Source organism: Arachis ipaensis, chromosome B4 (genome assembly GCF_059453495.1).
Source record: "Arachis ipaensis isolate K30076 ecotype BB chromosome B4, ASM5945349v1, whole genome shotgun sequence".
Classification (NCBI taxonomy): Eukaryota; Viridiplantae; Streptophyta; class Magnoliopsida; order Fabales; family Fabaceae; genus Arachis; species Arachis ipaensis.
In genome coordinates this window covers 86,114,801-86,140,285 of record NC_142439.1, presented here as the reverse complement: position 1 = coordinate 86,140,285, position 25,485 = coordinate 86,114,801, and the positions used below count along the sequence as shown (strand labels likewise).

The window sequence follows — 25,485 nt, the reverse complement described above, 5'->3', positions numbered from 1 at the left end:
AGAGACATCAACTCCTCCATATACCGAACCAGAGAGGACCCTTCATAGACTTAGAAGGGAAGCAAGAGGGAAGAGAGTACTGGGAGAAGAAGAATCTGAAGGAGAATCTGAGGACAATTTTGAGGAAGCTTTAGATCTCAACATGGATAGAGAAGTACACAACCATGAGAGAGCTGATGGAAACAATGCCATTCCTGAGAGGAGGGTTCTTAGTTCATACATAAACCCAACCTCTGGGAATTATGGTAGCAGCATTCAGAAACCACCCATTCAGGCCAACAATTTTGAACTCAAACCACAGCTAATATCACTTGTGGAGAATCATTGTTCATTTGGTGGGAGTGCTAATGAAGATCCAAACCAACATCTCACAAAATTCCTGAGAATTTGCGACACTGTGAAGTCCAATGGAGTCCAGGAAGATGCCTATAAACTGCTTTTGTTCCCATTTTCACTTAGGGACAAGGCAGCTAAGTGGCTGGAATCATTCCCAAGGGGGAGCCTAACAACCTGGGATGAGGTGGAAAGCAAGTTTCTGGCACGTTTCTACCCCCCACAAAAGGTCAATAGGCTTCGATCTGAGGTTCAGACTTTTAGACAACAAGATGGTGAAACTCTCTACGAGGCATGGGAGAGGTTCAAGGATTTGACAAGGAAATGCCCACCAGAAATGTTCCATGACTGGGTGCAATTGCATATTTTCTATGATGGACTTTCTTATGAATCAAGGAAGGCTGTAGACCATTCATCAGGAGGTTCATTGAACAGGAAAAAGACTGTGGAAGAAGCCATTGAAGTGATCGAGACAGTGGCTGAGAATGAGTACTACTATGCTTCAGAGAGACACAACACTAAGGGAGTCATGGAGCTGAACCATGTTGATACAATTTTAGCCCAAAACAAGGTGTTTGCCAAGCAACTAGCAGAGCTTACCAGGCAATTAGAAACAAAGTAAGTGGCTGCAATACACACACAAGATCAAGAGGAAGTAAGCATTGAAGAAGGTGATTGGGAAGAGGCCAACTATGTGGGAAACCAACAAAGGCAATCATATGATCCACATTCCAACACTTACAACCCAGGATGGAAAAACCACCCAAACTTTGGGTGGGGGAACCAACAAACCCAACCACAAAACCACAAACCTTACAACCACAACCAACATAACAATTCCACATACCAAAATTCCAACCAAAGATCATACCAAGCCACACAAAACACTTACTCACAACCATCATATCAAGGCCAAAATAATCAACCTACCCAACCTAATCCGAACCAACAATTTCAAGATCAATTAAACCGGATAGAAGGAATGCTGGCACACATGGGTCAGGACATAATTGAGTTGAAAAGCTTCAGGGATGATGTGAGAGCTACCTTAAGAAACCATGGTGAAAAACTCAAGAGGATGGAGTCTCAAGTAGGAGAGCTATCTCAACAGGCCCCCAAATCAACTGCAGTGTTCCCTAGTGACACAGAAAAGAATCCTAAAGGGGAACAAAAGAGAGTGAGATGGGAAGAATGCAAGGCCATCACCATATTGAAGGAAGTCTCAGAAGAAGAAGGAATCAGACCCTCAGAGCAGGAGCCAGAAATCTTGAAGGAAGGTGTGGAAGAAGCTAAGCAGGAAAGTGAAACTGAGCAAGCCAAGGAACTGCAAAAAAGCATGCTGGAAATATACCAACCAAAAGCACCATTTCCTCAGAGGTTAGGAGGAGGTGAAAAAGGGAAAACCTATTCAAGGTTTTTAGAGACATTTAAGTCTCTCCATATCAATATTCCCTTTCTTGAGATTCTCCAGCAGATGCCTACACATATCAAGTATTTAAAGGAATTGCTGAGCAAGAAAAGAGTTTTGAAGGGAGGACAAACTGTAATAATGAACAAAGAATGCAGTGCCCTCATCAAAAAGGATATAATCTCTAAGAAAACAGACCCAGGAAGTTTTCATATCCCCTGCATCATAGGGGAAACAAAAATTGACAGAGGATTCTGTGATCTAGGAGCTAGCATAAATGTGATGCCTCTGACTCTTATGAAGAGGCTACAACTGAATGAGGTGAGATCCACTGATGTAATCATACAACTGGCTGACAAAACTCAGAAGCAAGCTGAGGGGGTAGTTGAGAATGTGCTGGTGAAAGTGGGAAATTATTTCTTCCCCACAGACTTTGTCATTTTGGACATGGAAGAAAATTACCTACACCCCATCATTCTGGGAAGGCCATTTCTAGCCACTGCTAGAGCACTCATAGATGTAGAACAAGGAGAGCTAATTTTGAGAATACATGATGAACAGCTCATTTTCAATGTTTTCAAACCTGCATCTGAGCCTGAACCAGAACATGAAAAACCTAAGGATGAGAGTAGCCATCCGTGTTTGGAGGAAAGCAATCCAGCAGCTGAAATTCTGAAACAGTCCTTGGAAAGCAAACAAGAATTGCAAGAGTTAAAGCCACAAGAATCAATAGAAACAGATCAGAAGGATCCTCCTGACATAAGGGTCAATGAAGAAAGCTTCAAGAGAAAGGGAAGAATTGTAAAGAAATTGCCAAGAGGGTGGAGAAACAAGAAAATTCCCACTGAAGGTTTCTCTCCGGGAGATGAAGTGATATCAAGTCATTATCTGCCAATTCCACCTGGCCTCAAAACCATTCCTTCCCAGCTCCCTCAAGTGTTCACAATCAGGAAAGTTCTTTCTATGGAACATTTAGAAGTCATGAAGGAATCAAATGGGGACGTTTTCATAGTGAGAGGAGAAGACATCAAGCACTACAATCCACCCTAACAAGGGACAACCGTCAAGCTAGTGACGTTAAAGAAGCGCTTCATGGGAGGCAACCCATGTTTTAGTATCCTTACTCTTTATTGCTTTGCTTTACATCTAATAAAGCATGGTTTCTTATGCATGAACTTGAATCCTCAGGACAACTATTGATAAAGTGCACTAAACATTGCATGTAAATTACAATTGGTCTCTAAGTTTGGTGTGCCTGAAGGCACTCCCAAATCTTACTCAAATTGTATTCCATCTTTCATTCAAGGTGCACGACCAAACATTAAGTTTGGTGTTCCTTTTGAACACAGTTTATAAAAAGCAAGAAGTTCCTCTGGATTTAGAAATTCATGACAAGTATACCATTTGCATGTTTTAATACTTTGATTTCAATTACTTTAGGTGGTAAAATTGTTTAGGATCAAAGCGCCAAAGTGACTAGGATTTATTAGAATTATGCACATTCATTAAGGACAACCAACATGGATTTCATGTCATCAGGAGACATTACCAAACACTAAGTTTGGTGTCCAGTAATGAGTGTGCATACATACAAAGGTCACGGCTATAAGCTTAGGAAGTCAATCATTGATTTACAATTCAAAAAGAAGGAAAAACATGTACAAGTACTATTCATTATTCACATGACCGAAAAATGATAGCAAATTTGTTTGTTTGTGCAGGTACAAAAGGAAAGATAAGAATGGAGGAAAAAGACAAAGGGGGTTCAAGTGGTCAAAAAGGGGTAGGAAGCAAGAAGAAGCAGGATCCCAAGAATCAAGAAGAACCAAGCAATAAATGAGAGGTGGTCTCTCTCCTTAATAATCAAATGATAATTGGTGAATTGTCTTTATGAGCTTTCTTTCATTATAAGTCATTTAAGTTTTAATGTGAAGTCTCTAGTATGTTTGTCTGTTTATTGCTTTGAATAAAGTGAATGCCTAGATGTTTGGATATAACTTCACCTTCTTAAACAAATGCTTGCCATGCTTGTTCTGTTTCCTAAAATAAAAGAAAAGTTTGAACAAAAGTAACTTGGCTCAATTAGTGACAAATCAAGTAGAATTAAGTGGTGGTATGCATGCTTGATTGTTTAGTCAGATCACTGGAAATAGAGTGTAGAATTATCATTTTTTGTGTAGAAATTGAAAACTGTCTATGGATCTTGATGAATAAATGTCTTTGGCCACGAAAAAGAAAGAAAAAGAAGAAGAAAAAGCCACTGAAAAAGGGCAACCAAAAAGCAAAAAAAATTGAGAAAATAAGCTAGGCACCAATGGTTTGAACTTCTGAGACAAATGCCTGTGGTGTTTATGTATTAAGGATATGCTTGGATGAATAGGTTCTGAGGAGTGTTTCAACACTTGGTAACTTGGGTTAACTAACCCGGGATTATCAACCAAAAGTCCATTATCAAGAGCAACCTAAATACAAAACATTTAGTCACACAAAGAGGTGCTGGGCACCAATGTCTGAAGAAGAAATGTGAACTAAAATGCCTGCAGTGGATATGTGTAGTACACTGATAAGAAAAAGAAAATGCCAAAGGCGTGTGCAACACGTGACACTAAGCAAACAAGGAGCAAAGGAGCTCAAAGAAAAAGAAAAGAAAAACAAAGAAGAGAAAAGTGCCAAGGACATAAGAATAACAAGAGGCCATAGCAGTGTTTGATGAATGCAATGAAAAAGTGATAATCTTACCTGATAAGAATGAAAAAGTGATGCTGCAACTTTCTGCATAAAACCCTTCTGATGAACTTCAAGTGTGTACTAATATAGCCAATGTCATTACTTTCTGTTTCATGCTTTCTTCTCAAATAACTCAGGACTTGCTTAGGGACAAGCAAGTATTAAGTTTGGTGTTGTGATGCCAAGGCATCTTAGGCTAGTTTCACTAGCATTTTTTTGTTAGTTTTAGTTGTTTTATGCATTTTCTTGAGCCTTAAGTAATCATTTGGGCCAAATAGTCATACTTGTCTTAAATCCTTCAAACATGAAGATTTTGATGCAAATTCCATGAGTTTTTAGTTATATTACTTGAATGCTATGAATGGAAGATTTCTCATGAAATTTTGCAAGACTTTGATGCAATTGTTTGGATGATTTCAGGGAAGAAGAGGCTAAGCAAGGAAGCAACAAAATCAATAAAGGAAGCTTGAATATCACATGTGGAGTTTAAGTTCCAGTTTAAGCCTAAACTGGAGCTTAAACGCCAGAATCATGAAGGCTAAGAAATGCTGGAATTGAAGTTTAACCTCCAGTTTAACCTTAAACTGGAGGTTAAACGCCAGAATGAGAATTCCAATCAGGAAGCATTTCCACGTTTAACCTCCAGTTTAACCTTAAACTGGAGGTTAAACGCCAGAAGTGAGAAAGGCACCAAGGGGCATTTCCACGTTTAACCTCCAGTTTAACCTTAAACTGGAGGTTAAACGCCAGAAGTAAGAAAGGCACCAGGGAGCCATTTCCACGTTTAAGCTCCAGTTTAACCTTAAACTGGAGCTTAAACGTGTTTGACCAAGTTTCTCCTCCAGGGTTGCTTTCTCCATTTCCACGTTTAAGCTCCAGTTTAACCTTAAACTGGAGCTTAAACGTGTTCGACACCTCCAGGGCTACCTTTCTCCACTTCCACGTTTAAGCTCCAGTTTAACCTTAAACTGGAGCTTAAACGTGTTCGACCTCCAGGGCTGCCTTTCCTATCTCCACGTTTAAGCTTCAGTTTAACCTTAAACTGAAGCTTAAACGTGTTCGACTAAGTAACCCTCCAGGGCTGCCTTCTTCCATTTCCACGTTTAAGCTTCAGTTTAACCTTAAACTGAAGCTTAAACGTGCTTCCACAAAAGGCATCACTGGAAGTGTCTGGCGTTTAAGCTGCAGTTTAAGCTTAAACTGCAACTTAAACGCCACTATTAGAAAAGGTTTCTGGGCCAAAAATATTGCAGTTTAAGTTAGCATTTGAGCACAAACATTAACTTAAACTTATTCTGGTATGAAACCCAATTGAATATCATGGTTTATGGATTGGGCCTGAAGGATTGATGAGTCTGGAATTTCAATTTGTTGAGTCATGTGTCATTACTTGATTATCACTAAGTTGGCTCAATGAATGTTACAGAATTTGGATCAGCAGCCTCATCAAGATTATGGATCATAAACCCAAAGCAAAAGGAAAGCAGGGAGAGGCCTCAAAGCCCAAGAAACACAACAGAAGCTCAATATAGAAAGTGTATAAATAGGATAGAATTTAAGTTAGGAAGGACTTTGGACCTTTTCATTTTGCTAGTTTTCATATCTTTGTAATTGAATTCAGAGCTATGACTCACTAAACCCCCTTTCATTGGGTTAGGGAGCTCTATTGTAATTCAATGAATCAATAATAGTTTATCTTCTTCTTCAATCTTTTCTCTTGAATTTTGTTAGAAAGCTTCTCGATCTAATTCCATTGGGTAGTTGTCTTGGGAAAGAAACTACCCATAATTGGAATCCTTCGGAACCTTGGGAAAGGAATGGAGGATTCATGCTAGAGAAGCTTTCTCACAGTGAATTGGATTGGGGTTTGGATGGATATTGTGACATGTAATCCTACCAAATTGTGGTTCATGAAACTGTGTGGTATAATCAGTGATCGAGCATCATCTCTTCTTATGAACATTTAAACCAAGGGATTGGGAATTTGTTTGTTTTTAGAGAGAATTGGTGAGCCAAGGGATTGGGATCCAATCATATAAGATTGCCAAGCAAAATTCAATGAACGAATTGGTTGAGGAAGAGATAAACATGTTTTGATTCGGAGATCTCAATATCTCCTATAACCCAATGAATTCCCCATTTCTGATTTCCACTTTCTCTTTACATTCTGCAACTCAATTCATGCAATCACCCCCATTCCCTTTTAATTTCAGCAATTTAGCTTCTGCTCTTTAATTCATGCAATTTAAGATTCCGCCATTTAAATTTCTTGTCATTTACGTTTCCCGCCAATTTTACATTCCGCAATTCTCATCTAAATCTTGATTCCGCTCAACTAGAACATACTTCTAATCCGAATTGCTCACTCAACCAATCCTTGTGGGATTCGACCTCACTCTATTGTGAGTTTTTACTTGACGATAACCAGTGCACTTGCCGGAAGGAATTTTGCCGATCGTGCAATTTCCTAAATCGTAGCATAACTAGTTTATGCGCATCACGTCCCTGATGCGTTCACGTCGCATGGGAATCATGGCCTCCCACGCGACCGCGTGCCCCACGCGGCCGCGTGCCCTGAGTTTTCGACGTAAAAGGGTGCACATCAACATTTTGTGCGAGCGTGATGCTGGATTGGTACTGGAGGCACAATCCTTGTCACGCGACTGCGTTGCCGACGCGGCCGCGTCATCTATTTTCTGACGCACCCTCACGCGGTCGCGTGACCCACGCGATCGCGCCACCCCCAATTTGGCAATTAAATTAAAATGAACAGAGAGTCGTGCTGGAGCGAGGCTGCACTCGCGCCAGCAGCGTAACATGGGTCACGTGACCGCGTGACCGACGCGATCGCGTCCCCTTACCTGACGCGCACCCATGCGAACGCGTGCTCCACGCGGCCGCGTCGCATGCGCCGCACAGCTCAACCAAAAATTGCCATATATCTTATCTTCCTCTCCCCCAAATCCTAATTTTTCTTTTCCCTCCTTATTTCTTCCTTCCCCCTTCCCCCTTCTATCTCACCACCATTAACAAGGTTTTACTTTCTTCTTCCTTCTTCTCTTTTCCATCATTCTTATTATATTATATATATTTTTATTTTCTTTTTCTTTTCTCTTTCTTTTCATTTTTTTTATTTTATTTTTCATATTCTTCTTTCTCTTTTTACATGGTGCTAGAAACTTTTTTTTTGAGTCATTATCCCTCATTATATGCTTGTGACTTGTTACAATTTATTTGACAATTATTATTATTTTTAAGGGATTGCTTGCATGTTCAATTTCATACTTTTTATATCTTATTTACCATGCATGACATGTGTTTGTGAAAAAGCCTATATAGCCCTATTCACTTTTCTACATTACTTTACTCTACTATTCAATGCTTGCTTTTCACAAATTCTCCTTATTATTATATTAATTGAATTTAATTGTCAATACAAACGTGATGGTTTGTTACAAAGTATTGCTTGGTCTATGCCACTCATGCCCTTTGCCAGCATGCCAATAAACACCTTGCATTCAATTGTCTTTATATGCACTAGCTATTTTCCATTGTTGGCTTCTCACACGTACTCGCGAGCATGTGATAATGTCAGCATATCTTAATGTGCATCCATCACCCTCTTTTCCATTTCCTTCCTTGTTGTATATCTCTTTAAATTTAATTTTCTTTCGCTTCCCTTCTTTCAGGATGGCCACCAAGAAAGGAAAGGAGAAAGCAACTTCCAAACCACCAGCAAGTAGAGGAACCAAAAGAGCATTAGTGGCAGAGCCTTCTTCCACCGCAGTCAAGCCCTTAACAAAACGAGTCAAGAGGATAATAAAGGTTGACGAAAAGGAGAAAGCCTTTCCAGCAAAGGATGCTGTGCGATTTTCCAATCGCTACTGTGAGCAGATGTTCCCTATCCTGGCAGAAAGAAACTATAACAATGAATACCTTCTTATCCTCCCGTCCAATATTGCCACCATTGTTGAGCCGCAAATTGAGCGAAGACAATGGGGTTTTCTACGGAGACAGCCAAGGCAGGTCAATCTTTCTTGGGTAGTTGAGTTCTACTCCAACTTCTACATGCCGACCCTGCAGTCTGTTTATGTCCAGCAGAAGCAAGTCCCCATCACAGAAGAGGCCATTCAGCAAGCTCTGAGTCTTCCCCCTATTCCAGCCGGAATAGAAGCTTTTCAAGAAGCCACCCTCAGCGCCAGAGATACCAATTTGACTGGGACTCCATTCTCGGAATCATCGTAGCACCTGGTAGCCGTTGGATCTACGGATACCACCGTACTCGCCTTAAGGGAATCTTGGCTTCAGCACTTACCTTGGAGGCTCGCGTATGGGCACAGATCATGTCCCATAACGTCTTTCTGAGCACTCATGAGTCCTCCTTCACTGCGGACATGGCTGTTCTACTATGGTGCATCCTTACAGACCAACCTCTGAATCTCTCAAGAAATATCCGGAATGCTATGGAATACGTACAAATTGCGGGCAACTTACCTTTCCCCGCCTTGGTCTCAGATATTGTCTCAGCAGCCGGAGTCTCCTACAGAGCTGGGGACACCAAAGTCGTGCTTCCACGAGATGATCAGGATGTCCCTAATGGGAAATACCTCAGACTCTCAGCAGCCACTGCAAGCCTTCCTACTGCTCCAGTTGAAGATAATCCTTCTTCAACACCACAAGCATCTACAATTGAGAAATTGCTCCAGCAGATAATCAAACGGTTGGATCGGCAAGAACAGAAAGCAAAGATGAGAGAGCGCCGTATCGAGCGCCGATTCAAACACCTCAAGGAGCTACTCAAGGGACACTTCAGAGACTCAGATACCCCGGATTCCACTTCCTTTACTATCACAGGGAGCCATGACGGTCCCGATGATGGAGATACTGCTACCAGCCCACCCCTGTTCCTGATAGATGGCACCGAGGACGGTGCAAAGCCTTAAGTGTGGGGAGGTCGGTCAGTACCTGACTTCTGGAGGTAATTTCTCTTTGCTAGCACCAATTATCAGGATATTTTAGTTAGATTTTCTTTCCTTTATAGAATAGAATAAATTGCATAGGTTAGGATAGTTGCATGCATGTTCTACTTGACTGAAAAGACAATAAGTTTCTTTTAAAATCTATCTTTGGAAATAAATTTCACTAATTTTTCAAAATTCTTATGATAAATTTGCTTGAGTTGTATTTGGAACATGATATTTGAGTTAAAGAACACACAACCTGTGAAAGATTTGAGCCTTTATGTATGGTTACATTATTTAACCATAATTATTCATTCTTGTGTGTTTACTTCTCTATGATTGTAATCTATATTTTGTTTTATCTTATATGTCCAATATTTATTATATTCACATGCTTGCACATGATTGAGGCCATTATTTGTTATTAACTCACTTATCCCAAATAAGCCTACCTTTTACATCACCTTTGTTAGCCCCTTGAGCTTTTAATCCCCTCTTGTTCTATAACCACATTACTAGCCTTAAGTAGAAAAATAAATCAAAAATCCCAAGTGAATCTTTGGTTAGCTTAAGATAGAAATTGTGTATCAGCTAAAGTGTGGGAACATTGGGTAATAAGGGAATGTATTTAATTTATTTGAATATTGGGAATTTGGGAACCTACTCATGAAAAGAAAAACCAAATTAGAAAATAATGAAGAATCTATGTGCATTGATACGTTATGTTTGCTTTTATAAAAAAAATAAAATAAAATAAAATAAAATAAAATAAAATAAATAATAAAAATTATATAAAATAAATAAGGGGACAAAAATTATCCCAATGTTAATGTTAATCAATGCACATGTGATAAATCAAAAAGAAAAAAATTTGGTACATGAGTATGGGAATCATACAAAAGTGGGAATTATGGGTAGCTAGGTATGATTTTAAACTTGTATAGAGTATGTATATGTTAGGTGAGATCTTAGACTAATCAAAGATTCACTTTGTTAGCTAACTTAGCCTTATATATATATATACATCCTTACCTTTACCTTAGCCCCATTACGACCTTGAAAAGACCTCATGATGTTTGCATTGGTATATTAACTGTTGTTGATTGCTTAGGAGAAGAACAAAAGTTAGAAAGCATGATTAGAGAAGGATAGAGTGATCACCCTATACACTAGAGATTAGAGCGTACATACATTATCAGTGAGGGTTCAATGCTTGAATTTTCATGTTCCCTACTTTCACGAGCTATCTTCTTGCACTTTTATCTGTTTTATTGTGTAATGATAAAATTAGTGGAATTTGATTTGTAATTGTTTTAAAGAGCTTATTTACTTTTGATCAAGTGGACAAGAATCATATAGTTACATTTATTTATATACATATAGGCTTGCATTGCATTTCATGAGTTTCTACATGTTCATGCTCATTTCCTTATCTCCTTCAATTAAGCATGAGGACATGCTAATGTTTAAGTGTGGAGAGGATGATAAACCACTATTTTATGATTTATATTGTGTTTAATTGTGTGGGTTTATCATGATCCTTACCCACTTATTCATTAAATTAGCATGCATTTAGATTTCCTTCCTGAATTTATTACATGTTTGAAAACTGCTTCCTAGAGACTTTAATTATTTATTTTTAATTCTCTTTTATTCCATTCGATGCCGTGATCTGTGTGTTGAGTGTTTCAGACCTTACAGGGCATAAATGAGTTGGAGATTGGAAAGGAAGCAAGCAAAAATAGACGGAACACAAGAATTTGAGGAGATAACCAGCGAGAAGTGACGCGGTCGCATGGCTCACGCGACCGCGCGAAGGAGAGCAAATCGCAGTGACGCGGCCGCGCAGATTGGAAAAGCTCTGGCGATGCGGTAGCGTGGACAACGCGAACGCGTGGCAAGGAAAAGCGCGAATGACGCGTCTGCATGGATGACGCGATCGCGTGACATGTGCGATCTGCATAATCTGCAGAATTCGCTGGGGGCGATTTTGGACCCTATTTCGACCCAGTTCTTGGCCCGGAACAGCAGACTAGAGTAAGAGAATATGCAGAAACAAATAACACATTCATTCAGAGACAGTTTTAGATCTAGTTTTACTCTCTTAGGTTTTTTTCTCTCTGGGTTTTAGAATTTTAAATTTTCAATTGATCTTAGCATTGGAACATTGAGAAGAGTTGTTTCCTCATCAAGACTTCGTCATTCTAGTTTGTTTTCTTAACTTGGTTTCATTCTTCCATGTCCTTTGCTTTGTTCAATTTTGTCATTCAGATACTTTTATGATTATTTAATGCAAGGATTATTTCTTTTTAATTCAATTTCAATTCCAATAATCATGTCTTCTTTTAATCCCCTTTCATGTGTTATGGATTTATTATTTACAATGCGTGAGTAGTTTCTTTACTTGATGAGGAATTGATTAAAAAGGAACTCTTGAGTTGGAAGGATCAAAATAAAATTTGTAATTGGGTTAATTGTTGGATTGTTACCCTGTCACTAACGCCAATCCCTTTGAACTAAGTGGGTTGCAACTTGTGAACAGATCTAGCATTCCAACTTGTTTGACTTTCCCTTACATAGTAAAGGATAACCAAACAGAGCAACCATTAACTATAAATCAATCTTAAAATCATTCCATCTATAATAGAGATTCCAACTAATCAACTCCCAGTCAAGGCTTTTATTCATATTATTTAAATTTTCTCAATTTAAATTCCAATTTACTTAGCTCAACTTCTTGGAACATCTGATTACTAAGATAGCACACTTTTCTGTAACTCGTTGGGAGATGACCTGGGACTCAAAACTCCCAGTAATTTTTAATTCAAACTCTCTGTGACATACTTCTAAATTGATAGGCAGATTTTCGGTGAGTTAAGAATTATACTTGCAACGTAACCATTTTAATAATTTTTAATTCACCAGCTTCTGCGTCTCATCAAAGGTCTAGACTAATCAAAGATTCAAATTCTAGTCCACTTAACCATACATGATCCTACCTTGACCCTAGTCCCATTACAACCTTCGGGAAAGACCTCATGATATTTGTATGCATGCATTGAATGATTGTTGATTGTTAGATGGAGAACAAACTTTGGAAAACATGATTAGGAGAGAATTGAGTGAATCAACCCCTAAACACTTGAGTGAATGGAGCGGATACACATCTGGTGAGGGTTCGATTGCTCAATCACATGTATTCACCACTATCATCTATGTTCATGCAAGTTTGTAAACCCTTATGATAACTCCATGAAATTGTGGGTTCGGTTTGATTCCCATAGTTTGAGCCTTTGTGCTTACATGTATTCTCTTGGAATTTGATTTGTTTTGACTAAGCATTTGCATTCATTTAGATAGTTGCATTTAGATGATTTAGTTGCATTGAATAAATGTCATACCCTTTGCTTCATCCTTGGTTTAGCATGAGGACATGCTTGGTTTAAGTTTGGGGAGGTTGATAAACCCCCTTTGTATAAAAAGGGTATAAAATATCCACTCATCATAATACCAAACTTAAACTGTTGCTTGTCCTCAAGTAACCAAAAACAAGATAGCACAATTGGAAGAGAAAAATACAATAGGTCTTAGAGTTGCCAATGAAGCTCAGTTCCAAATATTGAATGGGACTATTAGCTCTTTACTTCTAAACAGTTTTGGCATCTCACTTTCCTTTGAAGCTTAGAAATATTGACATCCCTTAGAATTGGAATCCGGATGATATTATTGATTCTCTTCTTTTAGCTTTTCTTGATTCTTGAACACAGCTTCTTTTTGGTGCTTTGCACCTTTGAGCCTAGCTGTGACTCTAAGAATTTTGTTTTCCCATATTACCACCGGATACATAAACGCTACATGCACTTAACTGTGGGGAACCCTTTGGATTCAAATTTAGCTTTGCTTAAATTCCCAGACAGTGGTGCCCAGAGTTCTTAAGTGTACTCGTCAGCTTTGAATCATGACTTTAACTGCTCAGACTCAAGCTTTTTACTTGACACCTTCACACCACAAGCATTTAGTTAGGGATATCAACTCATTTGAGCTTTTTAGGCCAATTTTGACCCTCCTAACCATTGATGCTCAAAGCCTTGGATCCTTGCTCTTTCTTTTTCTTTTGAGCTTTTTTATTTTTCTTATTCTTTTCTTTTTCTTTTTGCTGCTTTTTCTTGCTTTAAGAATTAATATTTTTATTTTTCAGAGAATCGATAATACTTCTCTAAATTCATTGTTCTTCAAGAGTCAATATGCTCAACTTCAATATCAATTATGAACAGTTAATTCTTACATTCAGAAAGTAAATGCAAGGCCACCACATTTAATTAATTGAAATAGCTCATGATACACTCTGTATAACTTTGTACTGAAATGGAAGGTTAAAACACTAAATGTTGTACCATGGTACCTCCTTTGTCAGAGGGAGACTGAGGATTAGGGATCTTGAACAAGATTTGATCCTCCCACAACCTCAAGGCTAGCTCTCCTCTTTCCACATCTATCAAGGCCTTAGCAGTGGCTAGAAAAGGCCTTCCAAGGATGATGGAGTCATCTCTGTCCTCCCCAGTGTCTAGGATCACAAAATCCACAGGGAGGCAAATGCTTTCAACCTTCACAAGGACATCTTCCACCATGCCATATGCCCTTTTCAGGGACTTGTCTGCCATCTTCAATGAGATCTTAGCAGGCTGCATGTCTTGAATTCCCAGCCTCTTCATCACAAAGAGAGGAATAAGATTGATGCTTGAGCTAAGGTCGCACAATGCCTTCTCAAAAGTGATAGTCCCTATAGTACAGGGAATAAGGAAGCTTTCGAGGTCAGGCAGCTTTTTAAAGAGCTTCTTTTGGACTAAGGCACTGCACTTCTTGGTCAGTACCACAGTTTCATCTCCCCTCAGAGCCTTCTTGTCAGATATCATGCTCTACAAATGGGCCATGGTAGGAGGATTCTTCTCCAACACCTCTGCATAAGAGGAATTGGCTTTCATCTTCTTGAGGATCGCCAAGAACCGAGCAAGTTGCTCCTCCTTAGGCTCCTCTTGCACGTTTGAAGAGGGGTATTCTTCAGGCTCTTCTCTCTGTAAAGGGGCATGCAAGGTGACATTCCCAGTCTTCTCATGAGCCCTGATCTCCTTTAGTTCCTCAGTAGCAGGCTCCTCTTTGGGTTCGGCCTCAGCTTCCATAGTGAGGACCTTGCACTCTTCCTTTGGATTTACTTCTGTGTTACTTGGAAGACTATTGGAAGGGATCTCTAGAATCCTCTTGCTCAGCTGTCCAACCTGTATCTCCAAGTTCCTGATGGATGACCTAGTTTCTGCCATGAAACTGTGAGTGGTTTTGGAGAGGTTAGAGAGTATAGTAGCCAGGTCAGAGAGGCTATGTATGGGAGTCTTTGTTTGTTGCTGAGAGGGTAAGAATGGTCTGTTGTTGAACCGGTTCTGGTTCATTTCACCTTGATTGTTGTTGAAGCCTTGTTGAGGCTTCTGCTGATCTCTCCACCCAAAGTTAGGGTAGTTCCAGGCTTTTTCCATGTAGTTCACCTCCTTTATTGTGGTCCAAGCGTTATCACCAGCATCCACTTCATAAGCTATCTCTGGACAGTAAGCATCTGAGCTTTGCGTCCCACTCAAGTGCTGAGAGATCATGTTGATCTGATGGGACATGAGCTTGTTTTGAGCCAAGATGGCGTCTAAGGTGTTCACTGATGAGCGGATATTTTATACACTTTTTAACATCATTTTCATATAGTTTTTAGTAGTTTTTATTAAGCTTTTATAGGTTTTAATGTTAAATTCACATTTTTGAATTCTACTATGAGTTTTTGTATTTTTGTACAATTTCAGGTATTTTCTGGCTGAAATTAAGGAGCTGGAGCAGAAGTCTGATTTAGAGACAGAGAAAGCACTGCAGATGTTTTCCAAATCTGACCTACCTGTATTCAGAAGAGCTTTTCTAGAGCTACAGAAGTCCAAATGGAGTGCTCTCAACGGCTATGGAAAGCTGACTTCTAGATATTTTCAACAATATGTAATAGTTTATACTTTACTTCGGATTAGAAAGCCAAAAACTGGCATCCAACGCCAGCTTCCTGCCCCTTTCCATCCAGCGCCCAAAGAGCAGAGACCAATGTACAAACGCCCAAAGAGGAACCCTATTTGGCGTTCCACGCCTAAGAGACCTCATAGCACGTGGATCTCATCAAAGCTCAGCCCAAACGCTCACCAAGTGGGCCCCAAAAGTGGATTTTAGTACTAAATAGACTGTTTTACCCTAAGTAGTCATCTGTTTAGTATTTAAGGGATTAAATTTATGTAATTCAGAACTCTTCATGCTATTTTTTGAATTCATCATTGTGTTCTTACTTCAGTATGAGTTTCTAAACCTCCTAGGTCGAGGGGAGGAGACCTGCTGAGTCCTATGAATTAATAAAAGTACTACTCTTTCTCTTCGATCTGTGTTTGATTAATTCTAAGATGTATATTCGTACTTCATCGTGGTGAATATGACGATCTAACCAATTAGCTCTGTTCATCACATTAAGATGAATGTGCTTGACAAACACCCGCGTCTACTTGGGTCAGAATGTGTCTTTCACCGGACAAGGACGACCAACAGCTTGAATATACATCTCTCAGATGGCTAATCCACAACTTCGTTGGAGACTTCTCGAGCAATCAGCTCAGCCAATTTCCCAGGAGATTAGGGTCTTGTCTATGGCGTTTTGAGTAGGATCATAAAGGAGAATGGACTATACGTGCTTCACCCTCAAGTAGAGATGGATCCGCACTAAACCTGGGTTTCAGATCTGGAGGTGTATTGGCAGCTGCTCAAACCAATGTCAATCACATACAGCCTGCCATTGAAGAAATCACTCACAAGAAAAGGGAGCAGTAATACCAAAGTTAATTCAGAAAGATAAAGTAACTGCAACCCTTAACCATATTCCTATCATTTAATCCAATTGATTTTACCACTTTCAACATAAACTCAATAACCTTCTGATTCGCTTGACTAAGACCTGCAAGAAAACCATAGCTTGCTTCAAACCACAATCCTCGTGGAATCGACCCTGACTCACTCAGGTATTAGTTGGACGACCCAGTGCACTTGCTGGTATTGCTGTACGAAAGTGTGGGGTTCGTATGTACCAAATTTTTCATGTCGTTACCAGGGATTGTTGAGTTTGGACAAACTGCCGGATTGTCTTGCTCCCTAGATAAGGTAATTTATTTTACATTATTTTAATTGAGTCTTTTATTTTTATTTTCTTCTTCTCAATTTTTGAAAATCATAAAAAACTTTTTCAAAAATATTTTTCTTTTCTTTGTTCAATTTATGTTTTTGTTGAGTTTTTGATTTTTACAAGAGTATAACTTTAATTTGAGTTTTTTATTTATATTTTCTTCTTCTTCAAATTTTTGAAAATTTCAAAACCCTTTTCAAAAATATTTTTCTTTTCTTTGCTTAATTCTTATTCTTGGTTTGAGTCGTGCATGTTCATGCTTTTCCATTACAAAAATTTTAAAATTTTTTCGAAAACCTTTTTCATATAGTTTATTTTTGGCATCCTTAAGCATTCTCTTTGACTCCTTCTTTCTAAAAACTTTTCAAAAAATAATTTTTCTTTATTCAAATCTTGTTTCAATTTTAAAGTTTGGTATTTTCTTATTATTTTTCTTGTGTTTTTCGAAAATTTTATTTTAATTTTCTAAAATTTTAAGTTTGCTGTTCTGGTTATGATCTTGTGTTCGTTGAGTCTTTAAATTTTGTTCTTTGTGTTCTTGTAAGTCTTCAAAGTGTTCTTGAGTCTTGTATGTGTCTTGATCTTAAAATTTCTAAGTTTGGTGTCCCTTGGTGTTTCCCTCCAAAAATTTTCGAAAAACAAAGGTGCTAGATCTAAAAATTTTAAGTCTTGTGTCTTTTTTGTGTTTTTCTCTTTCATCATGAAATTCAAAAAATCAAATAATATATTTTCTAAGTTAATTTTAACTAATTTTTTTAAAATTTAAAATAAAAATTCATATTTCAATTTTAAAATTTTATCTTATCATATCTTAGTTGTCAACTTTTCAAAAATCAAAATTTTCAAAATTAAAAATCATATCTTTTTCAAAAATCTCATCTTTTTTCAAAATATTATCATATCTTTTTCAAAATTTAAAAATCTTATCTTATCTTTTTCAAATTTCAATTTTTAAAATCATATCTTTTTCAAAATCAAATTTCAAAAATCTTATCTTTTTCTATTTTCAAATTTTAATTGTAAAATTTTTCTTATCTTATCTTCTATCTTATTTTTAAAATTTAAATCTTTTCTTATCTTATTTTATCTTTTCTTAACTAATATCTTATCTTCTCTCTTATCTTTTTCAAAACCACCTAACTAACTCTCTCTTCTTAATTTTTGAAAACCACTTCTCATCTTCTCTCTCTTATTTTTCAAAACCACCTAACTAACTCTTCCTTAAATTTTGAAAATAATATCTTCTTCTCTCTCTTTTTTTTTTCAAAACCACGTAACTAACTCTCATCTCTCTTAATTTTCGAAAATTTCTCTCTCTTCTCTCCCTTCTATTTTTCAAAAATTTAACAATTAAATTTTAAATTCTTTTTAAATTAATTAACTTATTTTCAAAAATTAATTAAATAAATAAATAAATTAAAAATATTTTTCTTATTTACTTTTTCTATTTAGACCTCTTCTCTTCTCATCTCAATTCATTCAACTCTACTTCTTTCTATTTTTTACCTACAATTCTTTATCTTCTTTCCTTTGTTCTTCACATCTCACTTGGAGCTTCTTGCCAATTGGCACAAAAAGCTTTCTTGTGATTTCCTTTCTTTATCTACTCTTATCTACTATATCTAAGGTATTTTTCTTTTACTTCTTTTATTTCTTTTCTATTTTCCTATCCTTTCTATACTTCTGACTTTAAAGACGTGCTTCTTGTCTATTGGAAGTTGATGAACGGATTTTTGCTAGTAAAGAATTTCACAAATAAAGTTTCATTGAAAGTATAGCTTCTAAACCAACAAGAATCCTTTCATACAAAATTTTTGTTTGCCACTAAAGCAAACCCAATAAAAATTAATAACCGAAGTATTTAAACCTCGGGTCGTCTCTCAAGGAATCACAGGGAAGTGTAGTTATTATTGGTTATGGGATTTTATCTTTTTGGGTTTTGAAATAAGGAACAAGAAAGTAAAATAACAAGAAGGTAAATTAATAACTAGAAAAGCTCTTGGCAAGGTATGAGAACTGGACGTCCTATCCTAGTTATCCTTATCAATTGTGATGAGAATTGCTTATTAATCCCACTTAGTTAACCTCTAACTATGAAGGAAAGTCAAGTGGACCAATCAATTTAACTCCTCAAGTCCTAGTCAACTCCTAAGGAAAGACTAGCTTTAGAGGGATCCAAATCAACCAGCAAATTCTAATTATCAATCAACAAAGGAGTTTGATAACTCAAGAGTCTCCAATTACTCAATAAAAGCCAAAATGAGAGAAATCTAAATAAAATTGGATGTATCAATAACATAAATTGAAGAAAGCAATCATAAATCTGAAATACCTCAAATTGCATTAAATAGAAAATCAAATCTAACAAGGAGTTCATAAACTAAATTGGGAAAAATAAACAAATCAACAAGAGAAATAGATAACTGAAGTGCTAGAATAAATAAAAGTAGAAGAAAAACTAATTAAACTAAAATATAAATCTGAAATATAAAAGCTAATCCTAAAATCCTAAAACCTAAGAGAGAGGAGAAAGCCTCTCTCTCTAGAAACTACATCTAAAATCTAAGTTGAGAATAATAAGAAGTATCTCTTGATTCCTTTCCTCCACTCTGTAGCTTCTAATTTGTGTTTTCTGGGTCGAGAACTGGGTCAAAAATAGCCCAGAAATCGGTGGGTGCGAATTCTGATATGCTGAATTTTTGCAGATGCAGGCGTGTGCGTGATGCACGTGAGCGCGTCACTTATCTTCAGGGAAACTATGACAAATTATATATCATTTCGAAGCCCCTGATGTTAGCTTTCCAACGCAACTGAAAATGCTTCATTTGGATCTCTGTAGCTCAAGTTATGGTCAGTTAAGTACGAAGAGGTCAGGCTGGACAACTTAGCAATTCCTTCAGTTTCTTGTATTCCTTCCACTTTTGCATGCTTCATTTCCATCCTCTAAGCCATTCCTGTCCTATAAACCTTGAAATCACTTAATACACATATCAAGGCATCGAATGGTAATAAGAGAGGTTTAAAATTAGCAAATTTAAGGCCAAAGAAGCATGTTTTCAATCATAGCACAAAATTAGGAAGGAAAATGCAAAACATGCGAATTCTATGAATAAATGTAAGAATAGTGGATAAAATCCACTCAATTAAGCACAAGATGTACCACGAAATAGTGGTGCATCAAATCTCTCCAGACTTAAACATTAGCATGTCCTCATGCTAAGCTCAAGAGAAACTATAAGAGTGAAGGCAAAATGGTGGAATTTATGCAATGCAACCTATCTATATGAATCCAACTACATGCAAAAATATTTATACCTACTTGGTTAAAAGTAAACAAGTTCTTCAAGACAAAAACAAATCAGATTTCACTAACTCAAATCATACAATAAAAGATAAGTAAACTTGTAAGAAGGTAGCTCATGAAAGTTGGGAACATAGAATCAAGCATTGAACCCTCACAGGAAGTGTATACTCTAATCTCTCAGGTGTCTAGGGTGAATCACTCTACTCTTCTCTAATCTTGCTTTCTAAACTTTGTTCTTCATCTATCTAATCAACAAATATTTAGTATACCAATGCAAACATCATGAGGTCTTTTCAGGGTTGTAATGGGGCTAAGGTAAGTGTGAGGATATATGTATGGCCAAGTGAGCTATAATATGAATTTTTGACTAACCTAAGTTCTCACCTACACACACACATATACACGCTATATACTTCTAAAATCATGCCTAGCTACCCCAAAATTTCCCTTTTGTATTTTTCACATACTCATGTATCAACTTTCTTTAATTTCTCCACATATGCATTGATCTTTTATTAGACTTAGCATTGGGATAATTTTTGTCCCCTATTTATTTATTTATATTGTAATAATATTTTTGGGTTTTTTTTTGAAAATATAAAAGTAAACATAACATATCAATGCACATGAGTTTTTAATTTTTCTGGTCTCATATGAGTATGCACCCAAATTCCCAATACTTTTGCTAATAAAACACAACACACTTTCATCAATCCAAGTTCCCATAGTTCCCCACACTTAATTAATACACAATCTCTAACTTAAGCTAACCAAAGATTCAAATCAGGTAATTAATTTTTTTTTCACTTAAGGCTAGTGATGTGGTAAAATATAGAACAAATGGGGATTAAAAGGCTCAAGATGGCTAACAAAGGTAAATAGAGTGGTAGGCTATTTGGGATAAGTGAGCTAATAACAATTGATGGCCTCAATCATATGTATGCATGTAAATACACTAAACAATGGACATATAGAATGGAACAAAATATAGATTACAATTATAGAGAAGGAAACTGATAAACCCATATTTTATGATATATTTTGTGCTTAATTTGAGTGATTTATTCAATCCTTCACCCACTTATTCATATTAATTGCATGGTTTTACTTTCCCTTCTTTATTATGTGATGTATGTGAAAAACATGTTTCCTATGCTTTAATATTAATTATTTTAATTACCTTTATTTCCATTCGATGCTGTGATTAGTGTGTTGAGTAGTTTTAGATCTTCTAAGGTAGGAATGACTTAAAGGATGGAAAGGAAACATACAAAAATGGAAGGAAAGCACAAAACGGAGCTTCTGAAGAAACTAGCATCCACACGATCGCATGGACGAAGCGATCGCGTGCCAAGCGCGAATCAGCAGCGACGCGGCCGCATGACTGACGCGACCGCGCGCCTTAAGCAGAACACACATGATGCGGTCGCATGACTGACGTGACCGCGTGGCAAGAAAAGCTCCGAATGACGCGACCGCGTGACAGAGGCCACGCACCAGAAATTGCAGAAAACGCTCATAGCGAATTCTGAAGCCCTTTTTGGCCAAAATCCAAGTCCAGAAGGCATAGACCAAAGGTTATAAAGTGGGGGAACGCATCCATTTAGGGAGAGCTCGCCAATTTTTACTTCCCATGATTTAGATTTAGTTTGAGAGATGTTCTCTCCTCTCTCTCTTAGGATTAGGATTTAGGACTTCTCTTAGTTTTTAAGAGTGACTCTCGATTCAGGTTTTATGTTCCTTTGTTTTAAGCTTCCCTTTTCACTTTTATTTATTTATTCTAGCACTTGAGTTGATTATTTACTTTTATAATTTAATTTATGAATTATTCCATGTTACAGAGTATTATTTGAATTAATGATAATTGAGGTATTTTTAGTTTATCATTGCTCCTTTTGATTTATGTTATCATTGTTTCCAATCTGAAGATATTTTATTCTAGCAATTTACTTTTTCCCTCTTTGGTCTTTGTTAAGAAATCAGTAACTCAACATTATTGATGCCAGGGCATCTTGGCCAGTTTCATTGACCTTTTCTTTACTGTTTTTAGGTTAGTTTCATGCATTTCTTTAGGAAATAAGCTAGTTTTGGGTAAATATTCACTTATGCCTTGACTCAAGCACACATTGTGCATTTTACATGATTTCATGAGGATTTTGCATAAGTTTAGTGAAAAATATTATGTTGCATTACTCATGACTTGGACTGGAGCTTTGATGCACTTTGTTGCTTGATTTCAGGACCAAAAAGGAGCAAGAAAGGGGAGGTAACTTGCAAGGATTAATGAGAAAAGTGATTGCCAATAACACTCTCAAAGAAAGCCATCAATGCCCACGTTAGAGAGTCACGTTAACCAAGTTAACGTGAACTCTAACGTGGAGAAGAGAAGTTGAGCCAACGTTAGTGACACTCAACATTGTCACTAACGTTGGCAATAACTCATAAGTGGCCACGTTAGAAGCCACGTTAACATAGTTAACGTTGCCTCTAACGTTAAGGGGGAGGGAGAGAAGCCAACGTTAGTGACACTCAACATTGTCACTAACGTTGGCCTATGGTGCTAAGTACCACGTTAACTCCCACATTAACTTGGTTAACGTGGGAATTAACGTAGAGGATGAAGAGTTGTCGACAACGTTAGTGACACTCAACATTGTCACTAACGTTGAAGCAACCACACAACCCCCAAGAGTCACGTTAACCTCCACGTTAACTTGGTTAACGTGGAAGCTAACGATGAGAAATGAAAGATGAGCCAACGTTAGCGACACTCAACATTGTCACTAAGGTTGGGATGGCTAAAAGATGGCCACGTTAGAAGCCACGTTAACCTAGTTAACGTGGACTCTAACGTGAGACCTAGGGGCACATTGGAACGTTAGTGACAATGTTGAGTGTCACTAACGTTCTCGAAGGTTGGCAAAGACCACGTTAGAAGCCACGTTAACCTAGTTAACGTGGGCTTTAACGTGAAACAAGAAGGGGCACACTGGAACGTTAATGACAATGTTGAGTGTCACTAACATTCTCGAAGGACTAACAAGGCAACGTTAAAAGCCACGTTAACCTAGTTAACGTGGGTTTTGACGTAAGGCAAAGGGGTGCATTGGAACGTTAGTGACAATGTTAAGTGTCACTAACGTTCTCGAACTTATATTCTCACTAAATATTAACACCCCTAACGTCCTGAGCTGAAGTCTCTGCTCACTTAGCACTTTCTCTCTGCAAGTAAAGCCAAGCCCAAATGAAGAAAAGAACTGCTTCAAACTCAAGATCCAAAGGCCCAATACTTGAAAAGTAAACTAGAAGCTGAGAAGAGTAGTATATATAGGAGTAACTTTGAATTGTAAAGGAGTTCTGGAGGCTGAAGAATTACTCTCTGTATTTACTTTCTTTGTAATTTCTAGTTTTATGATGTATTCTCCATCTTTGTTTTCATTTTCAAGAGCTATGAACAGCTAAACCCCTTTCATTGGGTTAGGGAGCTCTGTTGTAATTTGATGGATCAATACTAATTTTCATGTTCTTCTTCTATCTTTCCTCTTGATTTTACTTGAAAGCTTTCGATCTTCATCCAATTGAGTAGTTATCTTGGAAGAGAAGCTATTCAAACTTGAATCTCTTTTGAACCTTGGAAGAGGAATGAAGAGATCAAGCTAGAAATGCTTTCTCATGCTGGACCATATTGGGTTTGGATGGGTATGTGACTATAACCCTCTCAATACTTGGTTTGGGAAATGCATGTGGTATAATCAGTGACCATACTTCATCTCTTCTCATGAGCAATTGACCAAGGAATTGGCTATTGATCAAGATTTGAGAGATTGAATTGCAAGAAATTGCAATTCAATTACTTAAGATTGCCAAGGAGATCAATGAGTGCATTGATTGAGGAAGAGATGAAAATGAACTTAATCCGGAGAATTGCAACATCTCCTAAGCCCAATGAATTCCCCATCTCTAATCTTACCCATTCTCTTTAATTTCTGCGATTTACTTTTATGAGCAAATCCCTCATTCCCATTTACAATTCTGCAATTTATTTTCAGTCATTTACTTCCAGTTCTTTAATTCTAGCATTTACTTTTCTGTTATTTACATTCTCGCCATTTTATTTTCTGCAACTCTCAACCCAAATTCTGGATTCGCTCAACTAGAACATTCTTCTAATTAAAGTTGCTTGATCAATCAATCCCTGTGGGATTCGACCTCACTCTATTGTGAGTTTTTACTTGACGACAACTTCGGTACACTTGCCGAAGGGAGATTTGTTGAGAGACAAGTTTTCCACGCATCAAGTTTATGGTGCCGTTGCCGGGGATTGATTGTGCATCAACAATGATTAGATTGGAAGATCACTAGATTGAGCATTTTATTTTGTGTATTTCATTTTCTGTTTGATTGATTTGCTTTTTGCTTTAGTAAAACTTCTTCCCTTCTCCATCTACTCTCTTGTTTTTCTTTGTTATTTTCAATTCTGTTTGCTAACCCACTAACTGTTTGATATATTGCATCACCCACAACTAACATCAATTCTGACATAAATACTGTCTGCACCTATCTTCTCTGCTTGTACTTGTTGGTTGTATGACAGGGAGAAGAAGCGGGACTTCAACTTCCTTTGATTCTGAACCAGAGAGAACCTTCCTTAGACTAAGGAGGGAGGCAAGAGGAAAACGAGTAGTTGGTGCTGAAGAAGAGGAGGAACAATTTGAGGAATACTTTGAACCAAACATGGAAGAAAACATGGAAAATCATCATGAAGAAGAGACTCACAACCATGGCAGAGGAGGTGGAGCAAATCATGCTGGGGAGGATAGAAGAGTTTTGGGCTCTTACATTAATCCAAACCCAGGCAATTGTGGAAGTAGCATCCAAAAGCCAACAATCCATGCCAACAACTTTGAACTTAAACCACAGCTCATCACCCTTGTTCAGAACAACTGTTCGTTTGGAGGAGGTGTTCAAGAAGATCCCAACCAACATTTGACCACCTTCCTGAGAATATGTGACACAGTGAAATCTAATGGTGTTCATCCTGACGCCTATAGATTGCTCTTATTTCCCTTCTCACTCAGAGACAAGGCAACCAAGTGGCTGGAATCCTTCCCAAGGGAGAGCTTGACAACTTGGGAGGATGTGGTGAACAAATTCTTAGCAAGATTCTACCCTCCTCAATGAATCAATAGGCTGAGAGCTGAGGTTCAAACCTTCAGGCAACAGGATGGTGAGACTCTGTATGAAGCATGGGAGAGGTTCAAAGACTTAACAAGGAGGTGTCCACCTAACATGTTCAACGAATGGGTCCAGCTGCACATTTTCTATGAAGGGCACTCTTATGAGTCAAGGAAGGCAGTAGATCATTCATCTGGAGGGTCTTTGAACAAGAAGAAGACCATTGAGGAAGCTATATATGTTATTGAAACAGTAGCAGAAAATGACTACTTCTATGCTTCCGAAAGAGGGAACACAAGAGGAGTGATGGAGCTAAACAATGTAGATGCTCTGTTGGCCC

The 25,485-nt window shown here is 37.7% G+C and overlaps 1 protein-coding gene and 2 non-coding genes across 3 annotated transcripts; all 3 read right to left on the bottom strand.

Annotated features, from left to right (window-relative positions):
• Positions 1–568: 568 nt before the first annotated feature.
• Positions 569–675, bottom strand: LOC148568228 (small nucleolar RNA R71). The gene has a single exon (XR_015882806.1). It is a non-coding gene; the product is annotated as a small nucleolar RNA R71 (small nucleolar RNA).
• A 13,127-nt stretch (positions 676–13,802) lies between these two features.
• LOC107636670 (uncharacterized) lies at positions 13,803–14,342 on the bottom strand. Its single transcript, XM_016340164.1, has one exon. The coding sequence runs from the start codon at positions 14,340–14,342 to the stop codon at positions 13,803–13,805; it is 540 nt and encodes a 179-aa protein (XP_016195650.1).
• Positions 14,343–25,157: 10,815 nt separating this feature from the next.
• Positions 25,158–25,261, bottom strand: LOC148568227 (small nucleolar RNA R71). Its single transcript, XR_015882977.1, has one exon. It is a non-coding gene; the product is annotated as a small nucleolar RNA R71 (small nucleolar RNA).
• Positions 25,262–25,485: the final 224 nt, after the last annotated feature.